Source organism: Phaenicophaeus curvirostris, chromosome 3 (genome assembly GCF_032191515.1).
Source record: "Phaenicophaeus curvirostris isolate KB17595 chromosome 3, BPBGC_Pcur_1.0, whole genome shotgun sequence".
NCBI lineage: Eukaryota > Metazoa > Chordata > Aves > Cuculiformes > Cuculidae > Phaenicophaeus > Phaenicophaeus curvirostris.
In genome coordinates, this window is record NC_091394.1 from 15,489,551 (window position 1) to 15,511,673 (window position 22,123).

The 22,123-nt window shown below is 42.8% G+C and overlaps 1 protein-coding gene across 9 annotated transcripts in view; it reads left to right on the top strand.

The window, feature by feature from the left end:
• Positions 1-22,123, top strand: part of COBL (cordon-bleu WH2 repeat protein) — a 202,972-nt gene that overhangs the window by 38,026 nt on the left and 142,823 nt on the right. For 3 of the 9 annotated variants that reach the window (XM_069853416.1, XM_069853417.1, XM_069853421.1), the window contains exon 1: positions 8,358-8,475. The exons of 1 other annotated variant lie outside the window; for it this stretch is intronic. In XM_069853416.1, the coding sequence (XP_069709517.1) occupies positions 8,432-8,475 (44 nt within the window). In that variant the 5' untranslated portion in view covers positions 8,358-8,431. Of the gene's footprint in view, positions 1-8,356; positions 8,476-22,123 lie in introns of those variants that run through there. 5 more of the 9 variants (XM_069853422.1, XM_069853420.1, XM_069853418.1 and 2 more) reach the window with 4 other exon arrangements.

Below are 22,123 nucleotides of genomic sequence, written 5' to 3' on the forward strand. Positions count from 1 at the left end.
TTATTGTACATGGTATCAACGTAAATATGCCCAGAGAAAACTTCTCAAGGTAAGTTATTTCATTATTTACTTCCTTACAATTGTAACTTGGGTCTGAATTATATATAAGGCTTTATGTAGATCCGTCTTCAGACTCCATCTACCTTCTTCACATGCTTTGCTGACAGCATCCATTCATTAAAGCTCTACCCTTCAGGTGTATGAGTCTCATATTAGTGTAATTCAGTGATTTCAGCAGGTTCATGAGGTCTACATTTGGGGTAGGAATGAATATAAGGTAGGCCTTCAAGGGTGCATGCAGCAATTTAACAGCATGCAGCTACTCAACTCCCTGTTCAGTTTACGGAGCATTCTAGAGACGATATGGTTTGTCAAAGGATCTTATCTTTTCATAAAGAACTAAGGAATATAAGTTAAGTGTAATACTGGTGAACTTTCACATGCATGTAAATCTTTGTGCCCTTTGAAGTGTTGTTCAACTAAGGCAATCAGCAATTAAGTAATTCAATAGAAAGAGTGGTAGCACCAAGCTTGGTACTTTTCTATTCTTGCATAAGTACGAATATATTTGTCTTTATCTGCAATGAATTAGTTCTGACTTAAATACAGAACCAAGCCCTATTTTCATTTATGCTGCTATCAACTAGGAGTAACTGAAAGGTGCATGGGACGATCCAAGTGTGAAATGAGAATTACATAAGTAACTATGAAATTCTGTAAAATCTATGTTGTTATTTATCCATGCCAAAACTTGAAAATGAAACTTTGAGATACCATTACCTCCTAACTGTGGAACCTTTCTAAATCTCAGTGAAAGATTGCACTGAAAAAGAATCTATTTAGAAGTGGTAGAAGTTTAACCTAGCCAGTGAGCTAAAAGATAGTTATGGATGTTGTAAATAAAGCTTATCTCGTACAGTGTTAAATATTTATAGAGAGGACTGTGAGTGAATATAACTCTTCTGATTATAGCTTGGCTATATTATATATACATGATAACAGAAATAGCCTTTTGAAATAGAAATCCTAGTATTGAGTATTCAGTACGGACATAGATCACTTGAGAATTGTTTTCTAAGGGCATTTGGTCACTGCAAGGATTAACTTCAAGAGTAACTTCAGCAGTTAGTTGGTGAAGCTCCACAGGAAAGCTAGTGCTACACAGTGGCAGAAAGCTGGAGGAAAGCTGAGTTACAGTGCATGGGAGAGCACAGGCTGCTTGCAATGGTGGAGCTATGTAGCCATGTGTACGCTATGTGCTGCATAACAAAAACTGGGAACGTGCCACGTCTATAGTTTACAGAGAGAGAGCGAGCGCTTTCTCTTTTCTTTGTTGTTGCACTAGACCATGCAGGGAGTGTCCTTTCTGCTGTCTCCTTATCAGTCCTTCCTTTACAATAGCCTGGCCATTTTCAAATGACTTGAAAAGTGTCATGCCAAAGTAAAGTGCTCTGCTGTGACTTCACATCATTTCTAAATGAACTGTTTTCAGATTGGTGGAAAGTTATTTACACATAAGTTTCCCTTTTTGATACTTCTGCTCCATTTACAATGCAAGACTGAGTTTATGATTGAATTCACAAACTCCGTCAAAGTGAAAAATCCCACAATATTTTTTTTGTTACAGCAGTAACAAAAACTTTATATTTGGAACACAACTGATCGCTTTAACAATACACTAAAAGGCACTTTATATGAACTGTGTTAAGTAGTTCTGCTCTACTCCTCTTCCACAAAAATACTTAAGAGATAACAGACAATTTTAAGCATAGCACAAGATGATTTCCTTACAGAAAGAGGTAAGGATGAAGGGAGTTTTAGTGGGACCAACATCTGGTCCCACTAAAGTGAGAAGAAGTGAGTTGCTTCTCTTAAATGTTGCTTTGACAACCTCAGACTTTCCTTACCTTGGCAAACAAAGAGCAAAAACCACACAGTGAGGAACGGCTGTAGCTGGGTCACCCTGACCAGCACGTTGAGTGGGATGACACAGCTGAGTATAGTGAAGATGCATTTAAAAATATTAGCTAATATTTTGATTCAAATTTGGTTGGTAAGCTGGTCAAGAGTGCCTGATATTTTTTTTCAGTCATATAATATCAGATGCTCTTAGAGATTAATTTTACATTTTGCCTGGATAATAGTATAGTCTTCTCTGTCACAGTTCTCAGACAGGTGTAAGTCATGCAACACACTGATTTTGGGAAGCATCTTATATTAGCATCTTGCCCAGGGAAGTTCTTGCCACAGCTAAGCCCAAGAACAGGAGCTCTGACCAAGAAGTTTCCAGAAGAGAAATCATAGAAAAGGGAAGAAATAGAAGGCTACTTTTCCAAAATATATAGAATGAATTGTTAGAATTGTTAGGGAAAAGAATTGTTTGGCGGAATGGGGGGAAGAGGAAGGAAAAACAAAAATCATGTAATCAACACCCAGCTTCTAAAAGAAAATCCCAAAAAGGTCTACAGTTCTGAGATTCAGGACTGTGTCAGCATATTATAGAGACATATCAGCTTTAGTCTGGGTTATGCTGATGTCTGCCATGTCCACTTTTAGCCACATTTAAAATAACTCGTTTTTAATTTCCTGATGGCTGCGTCATTCACAGAAACTCCTCTTATTCTATTTACATCACAGTTTAAAACTATTTAGCCATCCATGTTCATACATGTTCCCTGCCCTACGTGCATGGTCTGAAATGCTCTCTAAGGCAAAATGACCCTCCCTTTTCCAAATATTTTTACCTGGTGTGACAGCACTTCATCTGCCCTGCAGGTCCCAAGCATCAGCACTGGGCTAGCACTGCATCATGCACCTGCTAGCCTGCCGTGCTGCACCACCCCATCACTTGAAGACCACACTGAGGTTTCCTCAACAGCCATTTCCATGCAAAGGCTGTGAAAAAGTTTCTTGCTTTCTCCATCATACTCCCAATTCCTTTTTCTAGATATCTTAAGGCCAAATATCTTCTACATTCTCTACTGACTTCAGTAAGTTTTGGGAGATAAGAATCTCTGAAGGGATCTGTCTTTCAAAACCAAACAGTTTGAGAGGTAACAAGACAAAGGGCAAGCTTCAGTATTTTCACATACGTGTGAGTTAACTACCTGATAACTCAGAAATAATATAAACAGACTCAGATGAAGCCACATGGACCTACATCCATATCCACCTGCTCTTTCAGATAACTTCTTTGTCATGTTTTCGGATGGTTAGTATCTTTTTCGGTTCTTTCCTTGGAGCTTCAATTGACATCACAGATTTCTTATATGTAAGTCTCTTACAGGTAAATCCATGAAGAAAACTGAAATTGTTGTTCCAAAAGCCCCAGGTTGTCCAAGGCAGAAACTGGTTTTGCTCTGTTCTAGATGCTGTACAAGTGCATTTTGGCACTGAGTCACAAAGGAGGCTCCTCAGCATGACACACGATAAGTATGAGAAACTTGTCAGTGATTTGCTATATGACTGTGGGTAGAGACAAGCACAATATCCTTGTTCCCCCTTGAGTGCCCCACTCATCAAGTCATGGTTCTAAAGCAAATTCAGCCTCTTCAGTGGTATTTGATAACGTTGTGTTAGTCTCGTATGGACCAGCAGTGACTTGATATTTGTTCAAAACTACACATCATTTTTACTAGTTATTTTGACAAGTTCCTCTAAAATTGACATATTATATCAGATTCCTAATAAAACCAATAGGACCTGTAGGGCTAAATTCCAGAACAGCTTTCTAAAGAGTGGCTCTGAGACTCAACAGAATCATCTAGCAAGAACTGAAAATCTAATTTATCTTCTTTTCTTTACTTTTTTTTTTTTCCTGTGGATAGCAAAACGAAAGAATTTTGTGAGCCTGAGGCAACGCAGCTCCAATTGCTATAATTACATAGCCAGGAATTCTGCAATTGTACATTAAATCAACTGTCTTACAGGAACTAATGCTCAAATTGCAAGTTCTAGATTGCTTAGAATGGGAAAAGGATTTATGTGGTTAAAAATGTGTGTTTCCATTTAACTAAACCCAACCACATTAACTAACTTCTATTCACAATCTTTTCCTGCTATAAATTCAGGTTTGCTGTATTTTGCGTTGTTTTTTAAGCTCAAACTTGGTTTCTAATTCTAGGTCCTCAAACACCTGAATCATAGGAAGAGAAATGTGCTAAACTTGAGAAAACATTTAGTTAAATGGTGCATGTTAGCTAATCCTGAGCTAATTTTAACCTCTTTACTACACTAGAAACAAATTCTTTGGTATTAGACTTGTCTTGCTAGATTCCTTATGCAGTCAGCTAAGTTTATTCTGTAAATTCAAACTGATTCATTAATACAGCTAGCTGTAAAAGTGAGGAAGAATAGGAATAATGTTTTGAAATAAAAGCAGAAATGCAAAATTGCACTGGTGATTAATTACTTACTTTTAAAGCACTAAACTATTTTACAGCAAGGATTTTGTCATTTAAATAACTTACTTAATTTTCTTAGAAAATATATTGAGGAGGTGAAGCTATACAGACAGGAAAGGGTTAAAAAGCCAGTCCTAGGTTGGGGGGGATGGCGACTGAACATGCTCAGTCTGCAGATGTTTAATGAGATTGGCAAATAGTCATGCATCCCCTCTCCAAACTAATGCCCTTTGCCTAAAAATCCAGCACAGCACCCCAACTGTGGGGATTACAATGCACACTGGAAATGTCCCTTTGCCCTTTTTGGAGAGTCAGGCCCAGTGCCAAGAGGCCTGGAGAAAGGCAGATTGCCTTGTGTTACTGCGGAGTATGCTCCCTGCATTTCACTTGGCTTTTCCATCAGCTAAACAGGACTGAAGAACTGGGGCTTGTTGTCAGTTGGTGCTGCTGCTCCTAGAGCTCGGGAGACCCATTAAAATGATGATTTTGTGATTATTAGGCTTTCACTCTTTTGCTGTGCTATACAAAATGAAGTGAACATAATAAGCAAATACTCTTTTATTGTTTCACATTTTACACCTCCACTCAAGGGTATCACGGTACAGTAAAAGTTAGAGCTGAAGCAAAGGAAGCTTGTTCAGGTTCTTGAAATAACTGGAGCAGTGCAGTTTGCTAATGATGCAAGCAAGGGAAGTTTTGGGGAGTTTTGTAATGCTTTTGTGCCCATGCAGCTTTAGCATCTATTCAAGGATAGGAGAGTTCATTTAGATTTAGGAGTAAAAACTGGAGATGAAAAATCACTGAATAGATGATGAACAGAGCTATGAACCAAATTCCCATTATTTAATAGATCACCATTCATTCCAGGACCTACGGTAACTGACAGCACGCAGTCTCTGAACCAATCCACTTCCAAACTAAAGTATGTAAGCTGGCCTATTTATTTTCATAAGGGTGCAAATTAAGAACATGCATGTAGCTCATTACCATGGCATATTGCTCAGATGGCTGGGATAATTACTGGACTGTGGTGACTCAGCCAACTCCTACCCATGATAACAGGGAAATTACAGATCAATCTTTCGCTTCTCCAAATTTGTATATTTGATTTCTACCTATGTCAGCTGCCTGCCTCCATTGCCTTTAGGCCATCTGTGTATCTCAGGGATGCAAAAGAATCCAGGCATGCAGTGTCACTACTGTATCTTAATTGCAAACCATCCCTTTTCTGTGGAAAGTAGCATTCTAAATTCTCTGCTGAGGAGATGGGAATCAAGGGGAGCCCTCAGGCTGTCAAAGCAAGAGAACACAAAATGAAGGATAACCATACTACAATAAGTGTTCTGTTCTATATTGGGGTAAATGCACAGAAATAGGTATCTTGGTCACGATGCAAAAGCCTTGATACAAGACAAAGGTGAGTGTTTACAGTAATCTTCCATTCATATAGTACGGGAAAGATGCATGCATCTTTTTCCTTTCTGTTACTGGCAAATTAATCCAATGTCTGAATATTTCCAAATATTTACAATCTGCCCAGGATGGGAGCTTCTTGCATATAGCAATGCCATCATACAGCTTCTGACCCAGATTTGCTAAGTTTTGCTTGCTGAGGAAGAAACGCTTGTGGGTCAAGAGGAGTTGATTGCATTTACTTCAGTCACTGAACTGGGCAAGAAACTTTCTGATGGGAAGAACACCAGAGGGAGGAGCTCAAGACTGACAGGAGGGAAGGGCTGGGAAAAGAGGTGACCATTAAATGGGACCTGTGGGACTGTTGCTGAGGCAGCCAGGTGAAAAGGCAAGTCACACAGCAATCTCCCCTTCCCCTTGCAGTCCTTTGCCTGAGTTTCTTACCATCAATTTACTCAACCTGCTCACTCCTGTATCCTGATCCAGGGCTGAGAAAGTAAGGTGAAGCAAACAGAGACGGTTGGAGGGAGCAGAGAACTCCTGAATTGCCCAAGAGAGGCCAGGGTGCCCAGCACCGGGCACACACAAGAGCAGGCACATACTGCAATAATGTAAGCCAGGCTCCGCAGCCTCTGGCTTGGTTCTCCTTTCACACGCAAACCTAACAGTTGCTCTCCTGGGGTAAAAATGGTGCAAGGGGCATATTTCTGAAACAGCACGCTGAGATTTTAGCATGCCACCTGCGTTGCTGTGAAGGGTGTGCCAGCGGGCCCCTCACAGCGCTTGGGGCATGAGCCTCGTGTCCGGGGGTGAGACTGAGAGTGCAGGGGGCTCTGCGCTGCCTTCCCCGGTGCTGGGCTCCCACCCAGGGGTTGAGACAACCTGGAAGAAGCCTGCCCTGCCGTGCATGCGCTATCACCACCCTCCAGCCCCTCTCTTAACCAAAGTTGCTACTGATTTCAAGAATTGTTTGCACTGCCTCTAGGAAAATAAATAAATATAATAAAGGCAAGAAGCAAGCCTTATAGAATCATAGAATCACAAAATCACCAGGTTGGAAGAGACCCACCTGATCATCGAGTCCAACCATTCCTTTCAAACACTAAACCATGCCTCTCAGCACCTCGTCCACCCGTGCTTTAAACACCTCCAGGGAAGGTGACTCAACCACCTCCCTGGGTAGCCTGTTCCAGTGCCCAATGACCCTTTCTGCGAAAAATTTTTTTCCTAATGTCCAGCCTAAATCTCCCCTGGCGGAGCTTGAGGCCATTCCCTCTTGTCCTGTCCCCTGTCACTTGGGAGAAGAGGCCAGTTCCCTCCTCTCCACAAACTCCTTTCAGGTAGTTGTAGAGAGCTGTGAGGTCTCCCCTCAGCCTCCTCTTCTCCAGGCTAAACAACCCCAGCTCTCTCAGCCGTTCCTCATAAGGCCTGTTCTCCAACCCCTTCACCAGCTTCATTGCTCTTCTCTGGACTCTCTCCAGAGCCTCAACATCCTTCTTGTGGTGAGGGGCCCAGAACTGAACACAGGATTCAAGGAGCGGTCTCACCAGTGCCGAGTACAGAGGGAGAATAACCTCCCTGGACCTGCTGGTCACGCCGTTTCTGATACAAGCCAAGATGCCATTGGCCTTCTTGGCCACCTGGGCACACTGCTGGCTCATGTTCAGTCACTGTCAACCAACACCCCCAGGTCCCTCTCCTCCAGGCAGCTTTCTAGACAGACTTCTCCTAGTCTGTAGCACTACATAGGGTTGTTGTGCCCCAAGTGCAGGACCCGGCATCTGGCCTTGTTAAATTTCATGCCATTAATTATATGTTGCAATGTTAGGTGCTGGGAAGGGCATGAGGCTCGTGGAAAGCCTCCATTGCCCGTGGGGCTGAGCCTCCAGGGACAGCTGCCGGGCACGCTTTGGTTTTGCCAAGTTTATAGCAGAAGAGGTGATACAAGAAGAAGTTACTATTATAAAAAGTGGAATATTTTTTATTTACGCTAGTTTCATAAGTGTTTTTTGAAAGTTAGATAGAATGTCCCTCTGACAGCATGTTTTCTTTCAGACTGCTTTTTCTCTTGGAAGATGATTGCGTGTAGATGTATTGTGTGCAGGGTGCCCTGTGACGAACAGGCGCCTCTCCTGCTGCAATCAGCTGTTTGGAGTCTCTCTCTATCTCAAAGGCAAGGTCAGGCAGGGCTGGAGACAGCTCCAAATTAGCGAGAGGCTTGACTGTTGTGAAGTTCACAATAACATTAAAATTAGACCTCGGGAGGGTAACAGAATACGCATAAGTTTTGTGGGAAAACTTACACACACTCGCACGCCAGCGGGAAGCACGTTCCTTAAGCAGCCCCTGCCTCGCCGCACGCGATCGATGGAGATCGCTCCCTCCTGCTGCCCCAGCCTGAGCAAGGGCTGCTCGCTTCCTAAAACTCCCCAGGGAGCCTCGGCGAGTTTACCGGAGGCGTAGGAGGGTTTTGGGAGCAGGTGCGGCCGCCTCCGCATTCGCCCCCGCCGGTCACATGCGAGCGGGCAGTGGGCGTCCCCGGCCGCGCCGCGGGGCCGGGCTGGAGCCGCGCTCCTCTCCATCCCCCGCGGCCGCGGAGCGAGGGGACGCCGGGCATGGAGACCCTGGTGCGCCCGGGGGCCGGGAAGCCTCCCAGCGGGTAAGCGCAGCTCTCGGCGCCGCTTCTTCCCGGCGAGGAGAGGGAGAGAGGGGGAGCGAAGGGGCAGGACGCGGGGGAAGGTGCCGGCTGCCCGGGCTCGGGTTGGGCTCGCTCCTCGCCGGCTTCTTCTCGGGTGTCTTGTGTTCGCTAGGAGCGCCGAACTTGGGAGGTGGGACAGGGAGAAGAAAAGCTTCTATTGCTAGCGCTGTAGGAACGAGATCTGCGTGTGCGGCGTTCCTGTGAGTTGCAGAGAGCGATATAGCTTGATGGATTGTTTTTTTATTGTTTTGGGTTTTTTTTCATTCCTCTTAAAAGCCAGCCTGCTTGCTTGTGACCTTTTAAGCTAGGAAATGGCCTCAAGCTCCGCCAGGGGAGGTTTAGGCTGGACATTAGGAAAAAAATTCTCACAGAAGGGGTCATTGGGCACTGGAACAGGCTGCCCAGGGAGGGGGTTGAGTCACCTTCCCTGGAGGTGTTTAAGGCACGGGTGGACGAGGTGCTGAGGGGCATGGTTTAGTGTTTGATAGGAATGGTTGGACTCGATGATCCGGTGGGTCTCTTCCAACCTGGTTATTCTATGATTCCTCTCTCCGAACGTGGCTTATATAATGGTACAGCCGCTTTCCAAAATCCCGATGAAGAGAAGATCTCGGGTCTCCCCCCCCGACCCCGTACCCCCAGTGCCCGCCCGCCGCTGCCCAAAAGCCTTTCGGAAAGCTCCTCGAGCTCCCTCAGCCCGGAGCGAGGAGAAGCGACGCCGACCTCGAATTAAGCCGTGCCCGAAGCTGTCAGGGTCCGCGGCTCCGGTGCCACCAGCCCCGGGGGACCCGCACGGAGCCCGCGGGCAGCGCTGCCGCCGGGCACGGGGGCTCCGGGGGGGGGGGGGGGAGGAAGCGAGCGCAGAGCGTGCCAGCAGCCAATTCATTAGTCCGTTAATTAGACGAGCAGCGAGATGAAGTCCTGAGCGATGCCTTTTGTCGAAGCAGGAGCTGAGCAAGTTTTTAAGAGCTGAGCTGCGTGCTCGCTGCGATTTGCTGCTCCACTTCCCGCTGCCTGCACGGGCTGAGCGAGGCTGGCGTGGCCTCGGCGGCTTTTTTTATTTTTAGTTCTAAAGTTTGTGTCGTAATTCGACTTCCAGCGAAACGGAGACGGCTTTGAAGTTCCTGCTAGTGGGCCACAGTAGTTTTTGTTAGGTTTCATTTCCTAACTTTCTGTGTTTGATAGGAAGTCTTGTAGTACTTAATTTGGAAGGTGGAATAGGGAACGATGGATGAAGAAAAGATCCTATTGCGGGTGCTGTACTAATGAAATCGTATGTGTGCGATGCTTCTTTGACTAGCAGAGCATCATATAGCTTGCTGATCTATTTTCTTTTTAATAAAATCCTTAATTCCTCTTGAAAACCGGTCTGTTTGAGCGTGACCTTTTAAGCTAATATTTTATGTAAACCAACAGATAAAATGTGCTTCCTCTTTCGGTACGTAGCTTATGTAATGGTACAGCTGCTTTCTAAAATCCTGGTGAAGAGAAGATCTACGATGCCAATTACATGTGTGCTTTGAAGAGCATTTCTCAGTTGGACTACCGATTAAAAATTTGTCTTGATTGCTCGGTATCTAAAGATTCATTGAAGAGTTTGAATTTAGAATCATAGAATCATAGAACAACCAGGTTGGAAGAGACCCACCGGATCATCGAGTCCAACCATTCCTATCAAACACTAAACCATGCCCCTTAGCACCTCGTCCACCCGTGTCTTAAACACCTCCAGGGAACGTGACTCAACCACCTCCCTGGGCAGCCTGTTCCAGTGCCCAGTGACCCTTTCTGTGAAGAATTTTTTCCTAATGTCCAGCCTAAACCTCCCCTGGTGGAGCTTGAGGCCATTCCCTCTTGTCCTGTCCCCCGTCACCTGGGAGAAGAGGCCAGCACCCTCCTCTCCACAACCTCCTTTCAGGTAGTTGCAGAGAGCTGTGAGGTCTCCCCTCAGCCTCCTCTTCTCCAGGCTAAACAACCCCAGCTGAGGTGAGAAAACTGACAGTGAGAAACTGACAGTGCCTCTTGGAGGTGACACTGGGGTCTGATGGCATTTCTCAACAAACATCCTGAATCCTATGTAACCAGTTTCAGCTGTGTAAACCCGTTTGTGGCCAGGCTTTGGTATCACGTATATGAAAAGAAATTAGAGTAACTGCACTAACTTCAATTGGATCACTTCTGACATGGCTGAAGGAGGGAAGTCCAGTCATTAGGTGAAGATGGACTTAGAATATTGTATAGCAAGGCGTGTGGGTGCTAATCCCTTCCTGCAGAAGCTGATGGCAACGCTGTCGTGTATGCTGACCGATACCGCCTGTCTGTTTTATCTGTGATGATTTCAGCCTTGAATTACTGCTTGTTGCTTTTCCTAGCAATCCTGGATGCGTTTGTGCTGATAGCAGCGGGCTTTGCTGAACAGTTTGTTTTTCCCCGAGTTGCTAACATCCGTACTGAAAACAGGTGGATATTTGGCCCCTAATCAGGTTTTACTTGCTCAATGAGAAAATCTGTCTGGAATTTGCCAGGAAAGTGTGGCAGGAGGACAGCTTCATCTGTCCTGGTGAGTTCCCATATGAATTCAGGTATGAGCTGTGTCTATGGAGTGTGCCCTAGGAACAAACACTGGCTTTTAAGGCCACTGTGGCAGGAATACCTTCCTTTCATGGGAGAAGAGACGCTGTATGTGTTCACAGCTTATTCATTGGGTTAGCTTGCAGTTACGAAAGCAAGAGGTTAAAACGACCACAGCTTCACAATTTCTAAGAAAATTTAGGCAGAGCTGTTTTGACTCTGTGTAAATCATTAACAGCAACGTTACGAGTTTCCTTTGAGCAGTGAACAAATTCCAGGTATCATTTAGTGTGGTGTAGAGCAGCTCTGCTGCGTGCTTTACACAGATGAATTGCCTCCGAGTGTTTTCATGTAGTGGCTGTTTGAGAATTGCACGTTTAAAAGTTAGAATACTGTTAGGTTTTTCTTTGGTTGCTGTTTTAAATGGCAAAGGAAAAAATGCAGTATGTATTGGTGTTGCAGGGTTTTTCCTATTTCTCAGTTTCAGGTAGACTTTAGGACTGAGAATATCATTAATTGCTAGGCATGAGTTTTGTAAAGTTGTACCAAGTCCCTGATGCTTTATTTAATTGACTTTTTTTTTAGCTCATGAAGGTGAGTTTATGACAAACAGTAGTAGCAGCAGCAATCAGGATTTATTCTTCTTTGCTCATGCAGTGGGTGCTAGAAGACAGAAATACGGTTGTTTAAAACCTACTGCCTTGTGGTCTGCATCTGCCCGTACTTCATTAGGGAGAGCAGAGCTAGGCTTTTGTCTGGGTGGGTTGAACATCTGACTGGGTGACTTTTCTCACCATATTATGGGATAATAGACATACATTGGTCATGTGTGGCATAGTAAGCTTAAGCCTAAAATGAGGACTTAAAGGATCAGTTTTGTTCTGCTCTGTTAGGAGTCTTGCAAAGTGCAGAGCATCTTCCGCTGTCACTGAAAGCATCTCTGTCTCTCGCAGAAAACAGGGGTTTATGGGTCTTTCTCCATGCCTGTGCATCTGAGCACAGAAAAGCTGCTTCTGGTGACTTTGGCAAATGTAGGAAAAGCCTCTGTTCAGCAAGATGTATGAGCCCTTTCTTTAAGTAGAGCATTAATTTTCTGTGCTTTAGCTTCCTTGCCTATCTCATAGGGCCTTACATTTCTAACAAATCCAGGCACACACTAGCATATCTGCTTTGGAGGGTCTTACCTGCTGGACTGAAGTCAGCCTGGAAGTCAGATAAAAGGTGCAAAACATTGGTAATGCTTACATGCAGAAAAGCAGACCCCCAGGTACAGAGCAGGTTGCACATCTCAACCTGTTAAAACCTTTTCATGTTATTTTGTGCCTACTTCACATAGCTGGGTGGGTTACTTTGTGAAACTGTATATCCAGCTTTAAAACAAAGAAAAATAAAACTTTTTGCTAAGCGTGTGTTTAGTGTATTATTTGTAAGCATCTCAAAATGCCTGGAGAGAACTGTTGTCAGCAGAACATTTATGTGAACAGCTGTGAGCACTGCTTACACTGCGCTCTGTCTTACGTCCAGATGTTAGAAGATTTAGGGTATACAGAAAAAGCAATGTAAGTAATCTGTAAATCAAAATTGGAAAACTGGTCAATTTGCATAGGTTTCCCATGCTTTGTATTTATATGAGATTTCAGTGTAATGTGCGGAGTATTGTATTGCAAAGGATGATGACTGCAGTCTGGTACCTGCTGTAAAGATTGCTGCCTTTGGCAGTTGCAGGACTAACACTTGTGGGTTTGGAATTATCTTTCATGTTGTGTCTCCATTTGTGTGTGCTCTGCACCTATGGAATTTGGATGGAGCTTCTTACATGCGGACTTGAGACAAGGAACTTCTCATATGTTTTTCAAGAACTGCAGGTAGCCCTGTCCTCACCTCACAAGTGGTTTGGGTCCAAAGTGTTTCTCTTTGTGCTAGTGGAGATAACCTCACATTAACTAAGACTCTGGTAATGGTGACAAGAAGAATTGTGCTTTCTGTTTCATGAAAAGAAACAAGACAATTTTTACTGTGTTTTGTACCTCTGATACGCTGAAAGGCATTTGTGGTTTCGGTCATGGGTAACATCTCAGGACTGCTGAAGATAAGCATGCCAATTGTAAGAACAAGCTAAATCGTGAGATAAATGCAATGCAATCCAGTCCTGACAGCTGTTCATTCTGAATTCCAGTTTCCCACTTCTCCTATCTTATTTTCACCACGTTTTATTTCCTTTTTCCTTTCTTTCAGAAAGCCATTAGTCTTGTACCAGAGTAGAAGTTGAAATAGATGGCTTCTTTAAATTTCTTCCATTTCTGGGCTCTCTGTGATATCTAGGATTTGTTATCACTCTGCCAGTCTCCCGACTGTCTCTCATAATTTTCTTTCCTGTGTATATATTTTGTATTTTTTTCATCTTCCTCTTCTGTGCTGCTTCTGCCACTGTTTGATGAAATCAAACCTGTTTTTTCCTATTGTTTCCTGTCTTTTGTTTGTTCTTCATGTCTTACCCTTGTAATTCCAGCATCTTTTTTCTGCAGGTTTTCCTCCTGTGAGTTTAAATGTTCAGTCACATAGCTTGTATTTATGGAAGTACTTTAGGGCTCAGCAGGGGATAGTGCTACATTTTGATGGGACAGATTTTACTCAGCACCCTGTTTGGGGAAGCTGTGCCAATTACGAGTGAATTTTCAGGATCTTCCACTAGACAGAGTTGGGTAAAGGGGAACTAGCTACAATTTAAAGCACTTGCATGGGTACTGCTTCGGATGATGCTGACTGTTAAAGAAAATGACTACTTAAATATTTATTTTGAAGTCAGTTCAGTAAATACATGGCTGCCTTGTGTGTAGTTAATCTTGCTAGAGAAATGGCATATTGCTTTTTGCCAAGTAATTCAAATCACAGTATAATTATGATTGTGGCCAGAATGAAGGGCTCTTTTTGTTTCTTTTTTTTTTTTTGCTTTCAAAGGAATGAGAATTTCCTTGTATACATGTATGTATATTTATTAAGACCCCAGTAGTCACAGGTTTGAATTTCCTCACGCGCATTTATGAAGGCTGTTAACATGACATACTCAAAAAGCAGCTAGGAGGCCTGTGGCAGAGTTAGGGAAATACCTCACTGCTCCTGAATCGCAATTCAGTGCCTTAACAAGTATTCCCCTGTGCCTGGCCTTTAGCTACTACTCTGTTGGCATCAGCAAACACTTCGTTTTCTGGCAACGACTGTGCTGTGTATACTGCAGCTTTTTGTGTTGCCCTGGCGTTGCAATTTCCATGAAAATTGACAGCTTTCACACTTTAATGCTGCTTCTAAGAGACTGATAGGTCTTTAGAAATTTATTTTTTCCATAGTGGGTAAAGCCACCTTCTGTGTTCGAAGTTGGGAATGGGAAAAGACTTAAAAATCTGTGTTTCCAGCTGAATTTGTGATTTAAGGATCTTTTAAAAGTGGCTGTATTTCCAGCTAATGGAAGTTACAACCCTTATTAATATATTAATCTTCTTAAGATATAGAGTGTTTCCAGAGCTGTTAGTTGCCCAGCTAGACAGGCTGCTTATCATTAAATAAGTGATGCTGGGAATAGTGTATTGTTGTCATAGTTTCAGTATGAGAGTGTCAGCAATGAGCTAGGGACTTAACCCATGCCAAGGAGTGAGTCACAGAAATTGCATGGCAGGGCCGTGCTGCAATAGTGCTGACACACAGAATCTCATATCTGTTTGTCTCCCCTCGACCAGAAGCGATGTCTTTTCCATTTCATTAATCCACCAATAAAGAGCTGCCTAAGATGCCGTGCGTATGCACAGAGTAGTTGTAAAGATAGAAATGGGTAAGAAAAAAGATTGAGGATTGTTTTTCTGTTTGTTTCTCTTTGTTCTTACTATAGCTTCCAGATTGAGAGTGTCTATGGGACTAAAAAACCCATTTCTTACTGCTGACCCTGTAAATTTCACTTGATATTTACATTAAGCTGTGTTCTGTGTGTTCCTTGGCATGTGCTGTATGGAAGAGAGTTTGCAGACTCCTCTGACAGTTTCAGAGATGAGTTATAAACCTTTCTCTGGTAGACAGAAAACTATACAAACCTCCTAAGGTGATGAGCATCATTAAAGCAGATAAGAAAGGTGCAAACGAAGTGAGAACTTGATGTAAGCTGGGCCCCAGGTACTTGCAGAGGCCAGTAGACTGACTGGGTTTTTTGGTTTCACTCTGCATTCTCCAGTGTTGTATAAGAGGTGATTGACCTGCGCAGAAATTTGAAGGTTGGCCTTTGAGTTGCTCTGTCTATCTTTCTCTCTCCCTGCTTCTCACTGTGGCGTGTACAAAATAGAATGACTCAGTAAGGTGTGATGGAGAGTCCCTCACCTAAGTACATCAGCCAGGTAATTAGGGAGCTCACTTAGGGAAAATCTACATTCAAAGACCTGCTTGGCACAGGAAGAGCTGAAGATTAAACCCGCAGTAACTTTTACTACATGAATTGCCAGAATTGCCAGGACCACCCGGTAGCCTGGAGTCCTCCTTTTTTCTTCAGGTAAGAAGCCAGATAGATGTAAGTTTCAGTGTTCCAGAAGCTGTTGTGTTGCAATCGATGTTTTCACAGCAAGCTCTAGCAGTGATCTGAAGGCTAAAAGAAAATTTGATCTTTCTGAGCTATGCTGGTTTGGTGGTGCTAACAGTGAAAACCTCCTGTACTCAATAAAATAAACAGATAAGATGCAAAGTCATAGAATTGGTATGGCGCTTGAGCAAGAAAATTACACTTTGTTATCAGTGTTCTAAATATAACTGTACTGTAAGGTTCAACAGCAAGTACCAATCCAGAAGTACTTAATCAGATAAGTGTTACTTTACGCTTTTACCAATAGTGACTAAAAAGCGGTGTGATTTTTCTGTTCACCATATCTGTTTTCCTTTGCTGTGTTGGGGTTTTGTTTATATAAGTGCATGCTGATCAGATCGACTCTTACTGCCTTTTTTGCTTTTTTTTCTTTTTAAGACCACACAAATACACAGAGATTTTTAGTGAGTAACTCTGGTGGTTGATGAGATCCTTTCAGAATTTTCAAACGTTGTTTTAGTAAACATATGTGCAATCATTCATAATAAGACAATATAAAACCTCTTTATATTACTGCTTTTCAATAATAATTTTTCTGTGATTTAGTTAGGCTAGATAACAACAAAACTCAAAGGCCTTAGCATGAATGAACCATTGATGATTGTTTGTCACCATCTCCCAGGTCTGACAGTCATTCTTGTTAAGTCTTGACATCACCTTTCCTCTGAAAAGGCTGTTTGGTTTATTTTGGGGTGAGACTGCTGGATTTCTCCTTGGTACTTCTGTTGTCAGGATGATGGTGTGATGGTGACATGAGCAGGCGTTTGTCCTCTGAGGCTGTGTGAAGGTCCTAGTGCTGTAGTATATGCAAGACCTACCAGAGCTCTCCTTGACATGACCTAGATGTCTTTTGTCTTAAAAGCTCCTCTCCTCCTTCCCGCCCTACACATCCTGCAATGGGTGTCCGCCTGTGCTTGTCCTGGAGGTCTGTTAGGAGCTATGACAGTGGCTTTCTGATGTAAGATAAAATAAAGTAGTGAATTCTGTTCAAGACCTTTAAAATATTAGTATTTCTTTTATTTCTGTAGTGTAGAGTTTTTTTGAGGTATAATAAACACTATTAATTTTCCTGCTTTAGAAGGTTCAAAAAATAAATAAAAACTACAAGTTATTTTATAATAAAACATATTTCATTTTTGTTTTCTTTCTGTGCTCAGATGGCTTTTCTTTCTGCATTTCTCTTTTTTTTTTATTTGAGGTCATATCATTTGTTTGATATGTTTTGCTGCATATGCAGGTAAATATATCGGGCATGGCATGGCATGTCTGATCATAGTATGCACAGGGCATGTATTTTCCCTTCTGTTTTTGCCTGTGTGCCACGAGGAGAGTCTGCAAAATCAAAATACTTTCCACAAAGTTGGAAGACAGAATTTTTCTGTGCTTTTCTTTGATCCCTGTTCCTGTGGCAGTTCTTCATTTCTGAACAGCACAGCAATGATTCTAGGTGTTGATGAGGGAATGTCTTGGTGTGAATCCAGATTCTTTTTTTTCTTTCAATAACTTCTCATGGTAGTTGGTACCAAGCCTACACTTTGATGGATACCAGATAAATTGCTCCTGGATTCCCTGGGGATACGGCGTGTGTTTCTGTGTCAGCACAGCTTTCTCTGCTCTAATGGGACAATTGCTTTGACTGATGTTCTGATAGGTCCCTGCTAGGACAGGGTTTTGCTCTTTGTAAGGGAGACCAGCCTTTGGCTTCTGCCATGATTAGAATTTTGGTACTTGTGATACCTTCAGGTGCTCCTAAGACTGACTCTACCAATTCATTAAATACAGCTACAAATAGGTCAGATCGTGTTTCTGAACTGTCAGTGTTGTAATTAACACGATTATTTATTTTTGGTTGCTTTTAATTACGTCTCTTTCTTTGCATGTGCTAAACTGAAGAATCACTTGGTCATCTCGTAGCAACACAGAGCAGCATCGCATACTAAACACAATACAACGTCAGATGTGCATAACCTTGTGCTTTTTGAAATATGCAGTTGTTTTACTGTCTGGATTTATAGCTCCTAAGGTCTGTTGTGCAGCTTCATTTCCTGGGTAGTGCCTTGTCCACAGGGGACAAATGGGATTAGTTTCTGTCCTCAGTGAGTCCTGAACCCTTCCTATACTCGAGGAAGCTGCGAATCCTCCAGCACAGGGCTGTGTGTTGTAGTGGTCTTGGGTGAGGTCAGCCTGGCCTTGGGATGCTGGGGAGAATCCAGAGAGTGCCAGGACATCATCCTCAAACTCCTAATGGACTTCTATAAACCAGAAGATATTCATACTCCTGTGCTTACATTAGGAAGTTGAGGATTGCTGTCTTCCGATGAGGTCTGCTATCGCTGAATATAATGTGTTAATGCAGAATTACTTTCTTATCAAACCCAGCTTTTCCATTGTGGGACAAACACAGATATATGTGTCTGTGGTGGATAGAAAGTCCAGGATCAAACATAGCTAACTTTTTGTGGGTAATTACAGAACGGTATTTTATTTTAAATACAGGTATTTGTGTTCTTTTCTGAATTATTATGTATTTAGAAGGTGGATAAAGAGTTATACTGTAGTTTTAAGTAATAAGCTTGATAGGCTTATTGTTTCTTTAATTTCAAGTCTTGCAGGTTGTACTAACTTTGTAAAATTATCTAGAAGGAGACTACCCAAGTGCAGTCCTACAACTAAGTGTTGATTAAACCATTTCATAATGAAAGTGAAATTGTTTTTCTTCCCAGCTTCTAAGCAAATACAGGTAATTAAATTCCCCTTCCAGCTCTTGCAGGGATTTGTAAGAAACAAGAGAAAACCTTCCTAAAAGAACAGTTAGTTGCTCTGCAACTAGTATTTACTCAATTTTCAATCTCACAGTATCAGGAAACATTACTTTTCTAAAGAACACTGACTGTGTTTTTGTTGAAGATTTCTTCTTTCTGAAGAAGACGGATTGTGAATTATGGACATCATTGAATATTGGTGAATACAAGCTGTTATTTTATTCCTTTGCTTTTAGTAATTCTATTTTGCAATTAATAAGCAATGTCTCAGTGGGTTCTAGTACTTGATGCCAAGACCAAAATACAGGGTCTTGCCTCTCCTGGCTCAGCTGTCTTGTTTCTTTCTGTTTTCTTTAAGGTTTATTCTCTTCCAGCCTCATATAAGGCAAGCTTCTACTTTTTAGGGTTAGTGTAGTATTGTACAAAAGGACTAGTAAGGGCTAGGCAGACTTAGTCTTTCTGTTCCCATGGTTTGATGGACTCTGTTGGGATGGAGATGGAAAGTCTACTTGCGCTTGTCAGAGAATGAAGAGCAGCAAAAGCGCTTGTTTCTGTTCTCACTTGTTCTTTTTGCAAGACCAGATAGTGCCAATATTTTTTGGAAAAGCCCACAACTTGTCATGACATTACGCCAACCCTATTTAAGAATACTGTTCATCCATATAGTTGTTTATTTTTTATTGTGTATTCTGAAATTAGCCATAGTTGTTTTGGAATGAAAGCTCTTTGCATTCAAGTGGTTAAACACCATACTTTCTCCTTTTCAAAGTGAGATCCAGGCCTACTGGAAAATATTTTACAAATATAGAACTGCCCGAAGTACAAAACCTGTTTATACAGATACTATGGGTTTCTTGCCATGAAAAGCACCGTAAATTCCCCGTGCTGCTTCATTTTCATAAAGAGTTACTTGGAAAGAAATATTGCTTGTGGTGCATTGCCAATTATTTAGGTACTAATTTGCTACCTGAGAGTAATTTCAGATTTTTAAATTCGGTTTTAAATTCTGTTTACTGTTGAAGTGATGGGGGGATTGGGGGGAGCATGAAAGGTCTTAAACTGCTTCCTATTTTACAGTTTAGCTTAAATTCACCTGGAAAGAAAGTGACAACAATGAATTATTTTATTTTTTTCATTTTACTTTACCAGGGAGGAGCGGGGGAAGGAGGTGGGATGGAGCAGGGGGATTACTTTCTTACAAGAAGTAGTGCATGTATGAACAGTATTCAGTCATTGTTTTTTAATGTGAATTCCCGCTTAACCTTATTGTTACAGAACAAACTGCTCTATGCTGTATATGAAATATTAAGCTGTCTTCATGTAAGTAGTCTGTGCGCAAAACTTGCCAGATTTGAATAGCAGGTCAGGCCCAATGACTGGCTGCAGAGCTCTGTTCTTCCATGGTTCGAGTGAACATGCACATCAGCCTCTGGTACAGATAAACCCTTCAAGTGAGTGACCCAAATAGTTGAAAGGGGGAAATACATTCTCTTGCTTCCCTTTTATAGGGTACCTTTTGTTTTTCAGCCTTTTGCTTAATCTCTGAGAAATCACACACAGAATCACCAGCTTGGAAAAGACGCACCGGATCATTGAGTCCAACCATTCCTATCAATCCCTAAACCATGCCCCTCAGCACCTCGTCCACCCATCTTTTAAACGCCTCCAGGGAAGGTGACTCAACCACCTCCCTGGGCAGCCTGTTCCAGTGCCCAATGACCCTTTCTGTGAAGAATTTTTTCCTAATGTCCAGCATAAACCTCCCCTGGCGGAGCTTGAGGCCATTCCCTCTTGTCCTGTCCCCTGTCACTTGGGAGAAGAGGCCAGCACCCTCCTCTCTACAACCTCCTTTCAGGTAGTTGCAGAGAGCAATGAGGTCTCCCCTCAGCCTCCTCTTCTCCAGGCTAAACAACCCCAGCTCTCTCAGCCGTTCCTCATAAGGCCTGTTCTCCAGCCCCTTCACCAGCTTCGTTGCTCTTCTCTGGACTCTCTCCAGAGCCTCAACGTCCTTCTTGTGGTGAGGGGCCCAGAACTGAACACAGGATTTGAGGAGCAGTCTCACCAGTGCTGTGTACAGAGGGAGAATAACCTCCCTGGACCTGCTGGTCACACCGTTTCTGATACAAGCCAAGATGCCATTGGCCTTCTTGGCCACCTGGGCACACTGCTGGCTCATGTTCAGTCACTGTCAACCAACACCCCCAGGTCCCTCTCCTCCAGGCAGCTTTCTAGGAGACTTCTCCTAGTCTGTAACACTACACAGGGTTGTTGTGTCCCAAGAGCAGGACATTTGGCCTTGTTAAACCTCATGCCATTGGTCTCAGCCCAGCGGTCCAGCCTGTTCAGATCCCTTTGGAGAGCCTCCCTACCCTCCAGCAGATCGACTAGCCTGTGCTGCTTATTTTTTCTCAAGCAGATTGTAACAAACACGTCCCTAGCACAGAGGCTGAATTTTCCTTCCCAGCTTGGCCAGGAACAGGTAGACATAGTTACCTGGGAAAACATAATGTGGAAGCTCAGATGGGAGAGAAGCCTCTCATGCCTTGTTTAGTACCTGGCTACACGCGTGCAACAGTATCCAAATATTTATAAATCTTTCATAAGAGTTGTTTATTTGTAGACAAAACCCCAACAGCAACAGGGGTTTTCCTGCATTAAATTGCTTATATCAAGCTTTATTTACAGTTAAAACCTTTAAACTCCCTAAGGAGGCATGTCTGAATTCTCTGTGCTACTTTTTCCTTTTACTGACAGTACCATCACCGCGCATAGAAAGAAAAACAGTTAATTCAGTGGCATTCAATTGTACTATAATGATGCAGTTAAGAAGTTGAAAATAGTATTGTCTTATCTTCCAGCAACCAGATAAATTTTCTTATGAAATTCAGAGAACTAAGTGATTTGGAGACCTCATGTTCCTTTTGTGCCTTCTCAGGTGCTGGTGATTTGTTCCATAGTGCTTATCACAGAAAATACCTGCATTAATCAGAATTAAATTACGTAGGTGGAGACAGGTCCATGTAGTAGTTGTTTGGGAGGCTGCTTTGTGTAATGTTTGTGAGGAGTACATATGCAACTGATTGGGAGTGGTGTGAGGAAGGACTGGGGTGTAGATTGTTCACGCACAGCTTTAGTCCTTGCATACAGGTGGTTTCAGGAGCAAGACTTTCTACCAATGGGTAGCGCAAGGGAGAATGAGCACATGACACTGATCTGTTTTACTGCTCATAGAAAGAAATAGATTCTTTTTTCATTCTGCTGGCTTGATAGGCCCTCTCGGCATTTAAAGGAAATGTGTGACTATTTTAGGATTCTTTGAAAATTGCAGCCTATCTCTTAATTAGTGTGTTCACGTTTCACAAAGAGTTGCAGATGGAAGATTCAAAGCCTGGGCTTTGGACAGTGTATGTTGAGTAATATTGGAAATAAATGCTACCGTATGGTAGCCTGTCCTTCTGGAGCCAGCACGTCCACTGCGTTGCGCAGCTGTGCTGTTCCTTCCAGAATTGTTCTGCAATCTGTTTACACTGAGCAAGTGTTGCAGTCATGGATGGATTTATGAGAATAATGATATGACAGACCCATGCAAGTTTATATGTTATAGAATTTTCTGTACACGGGGAAATTGAGTGTTCCTCAATGAAGCTCTCCTTATTTAGGG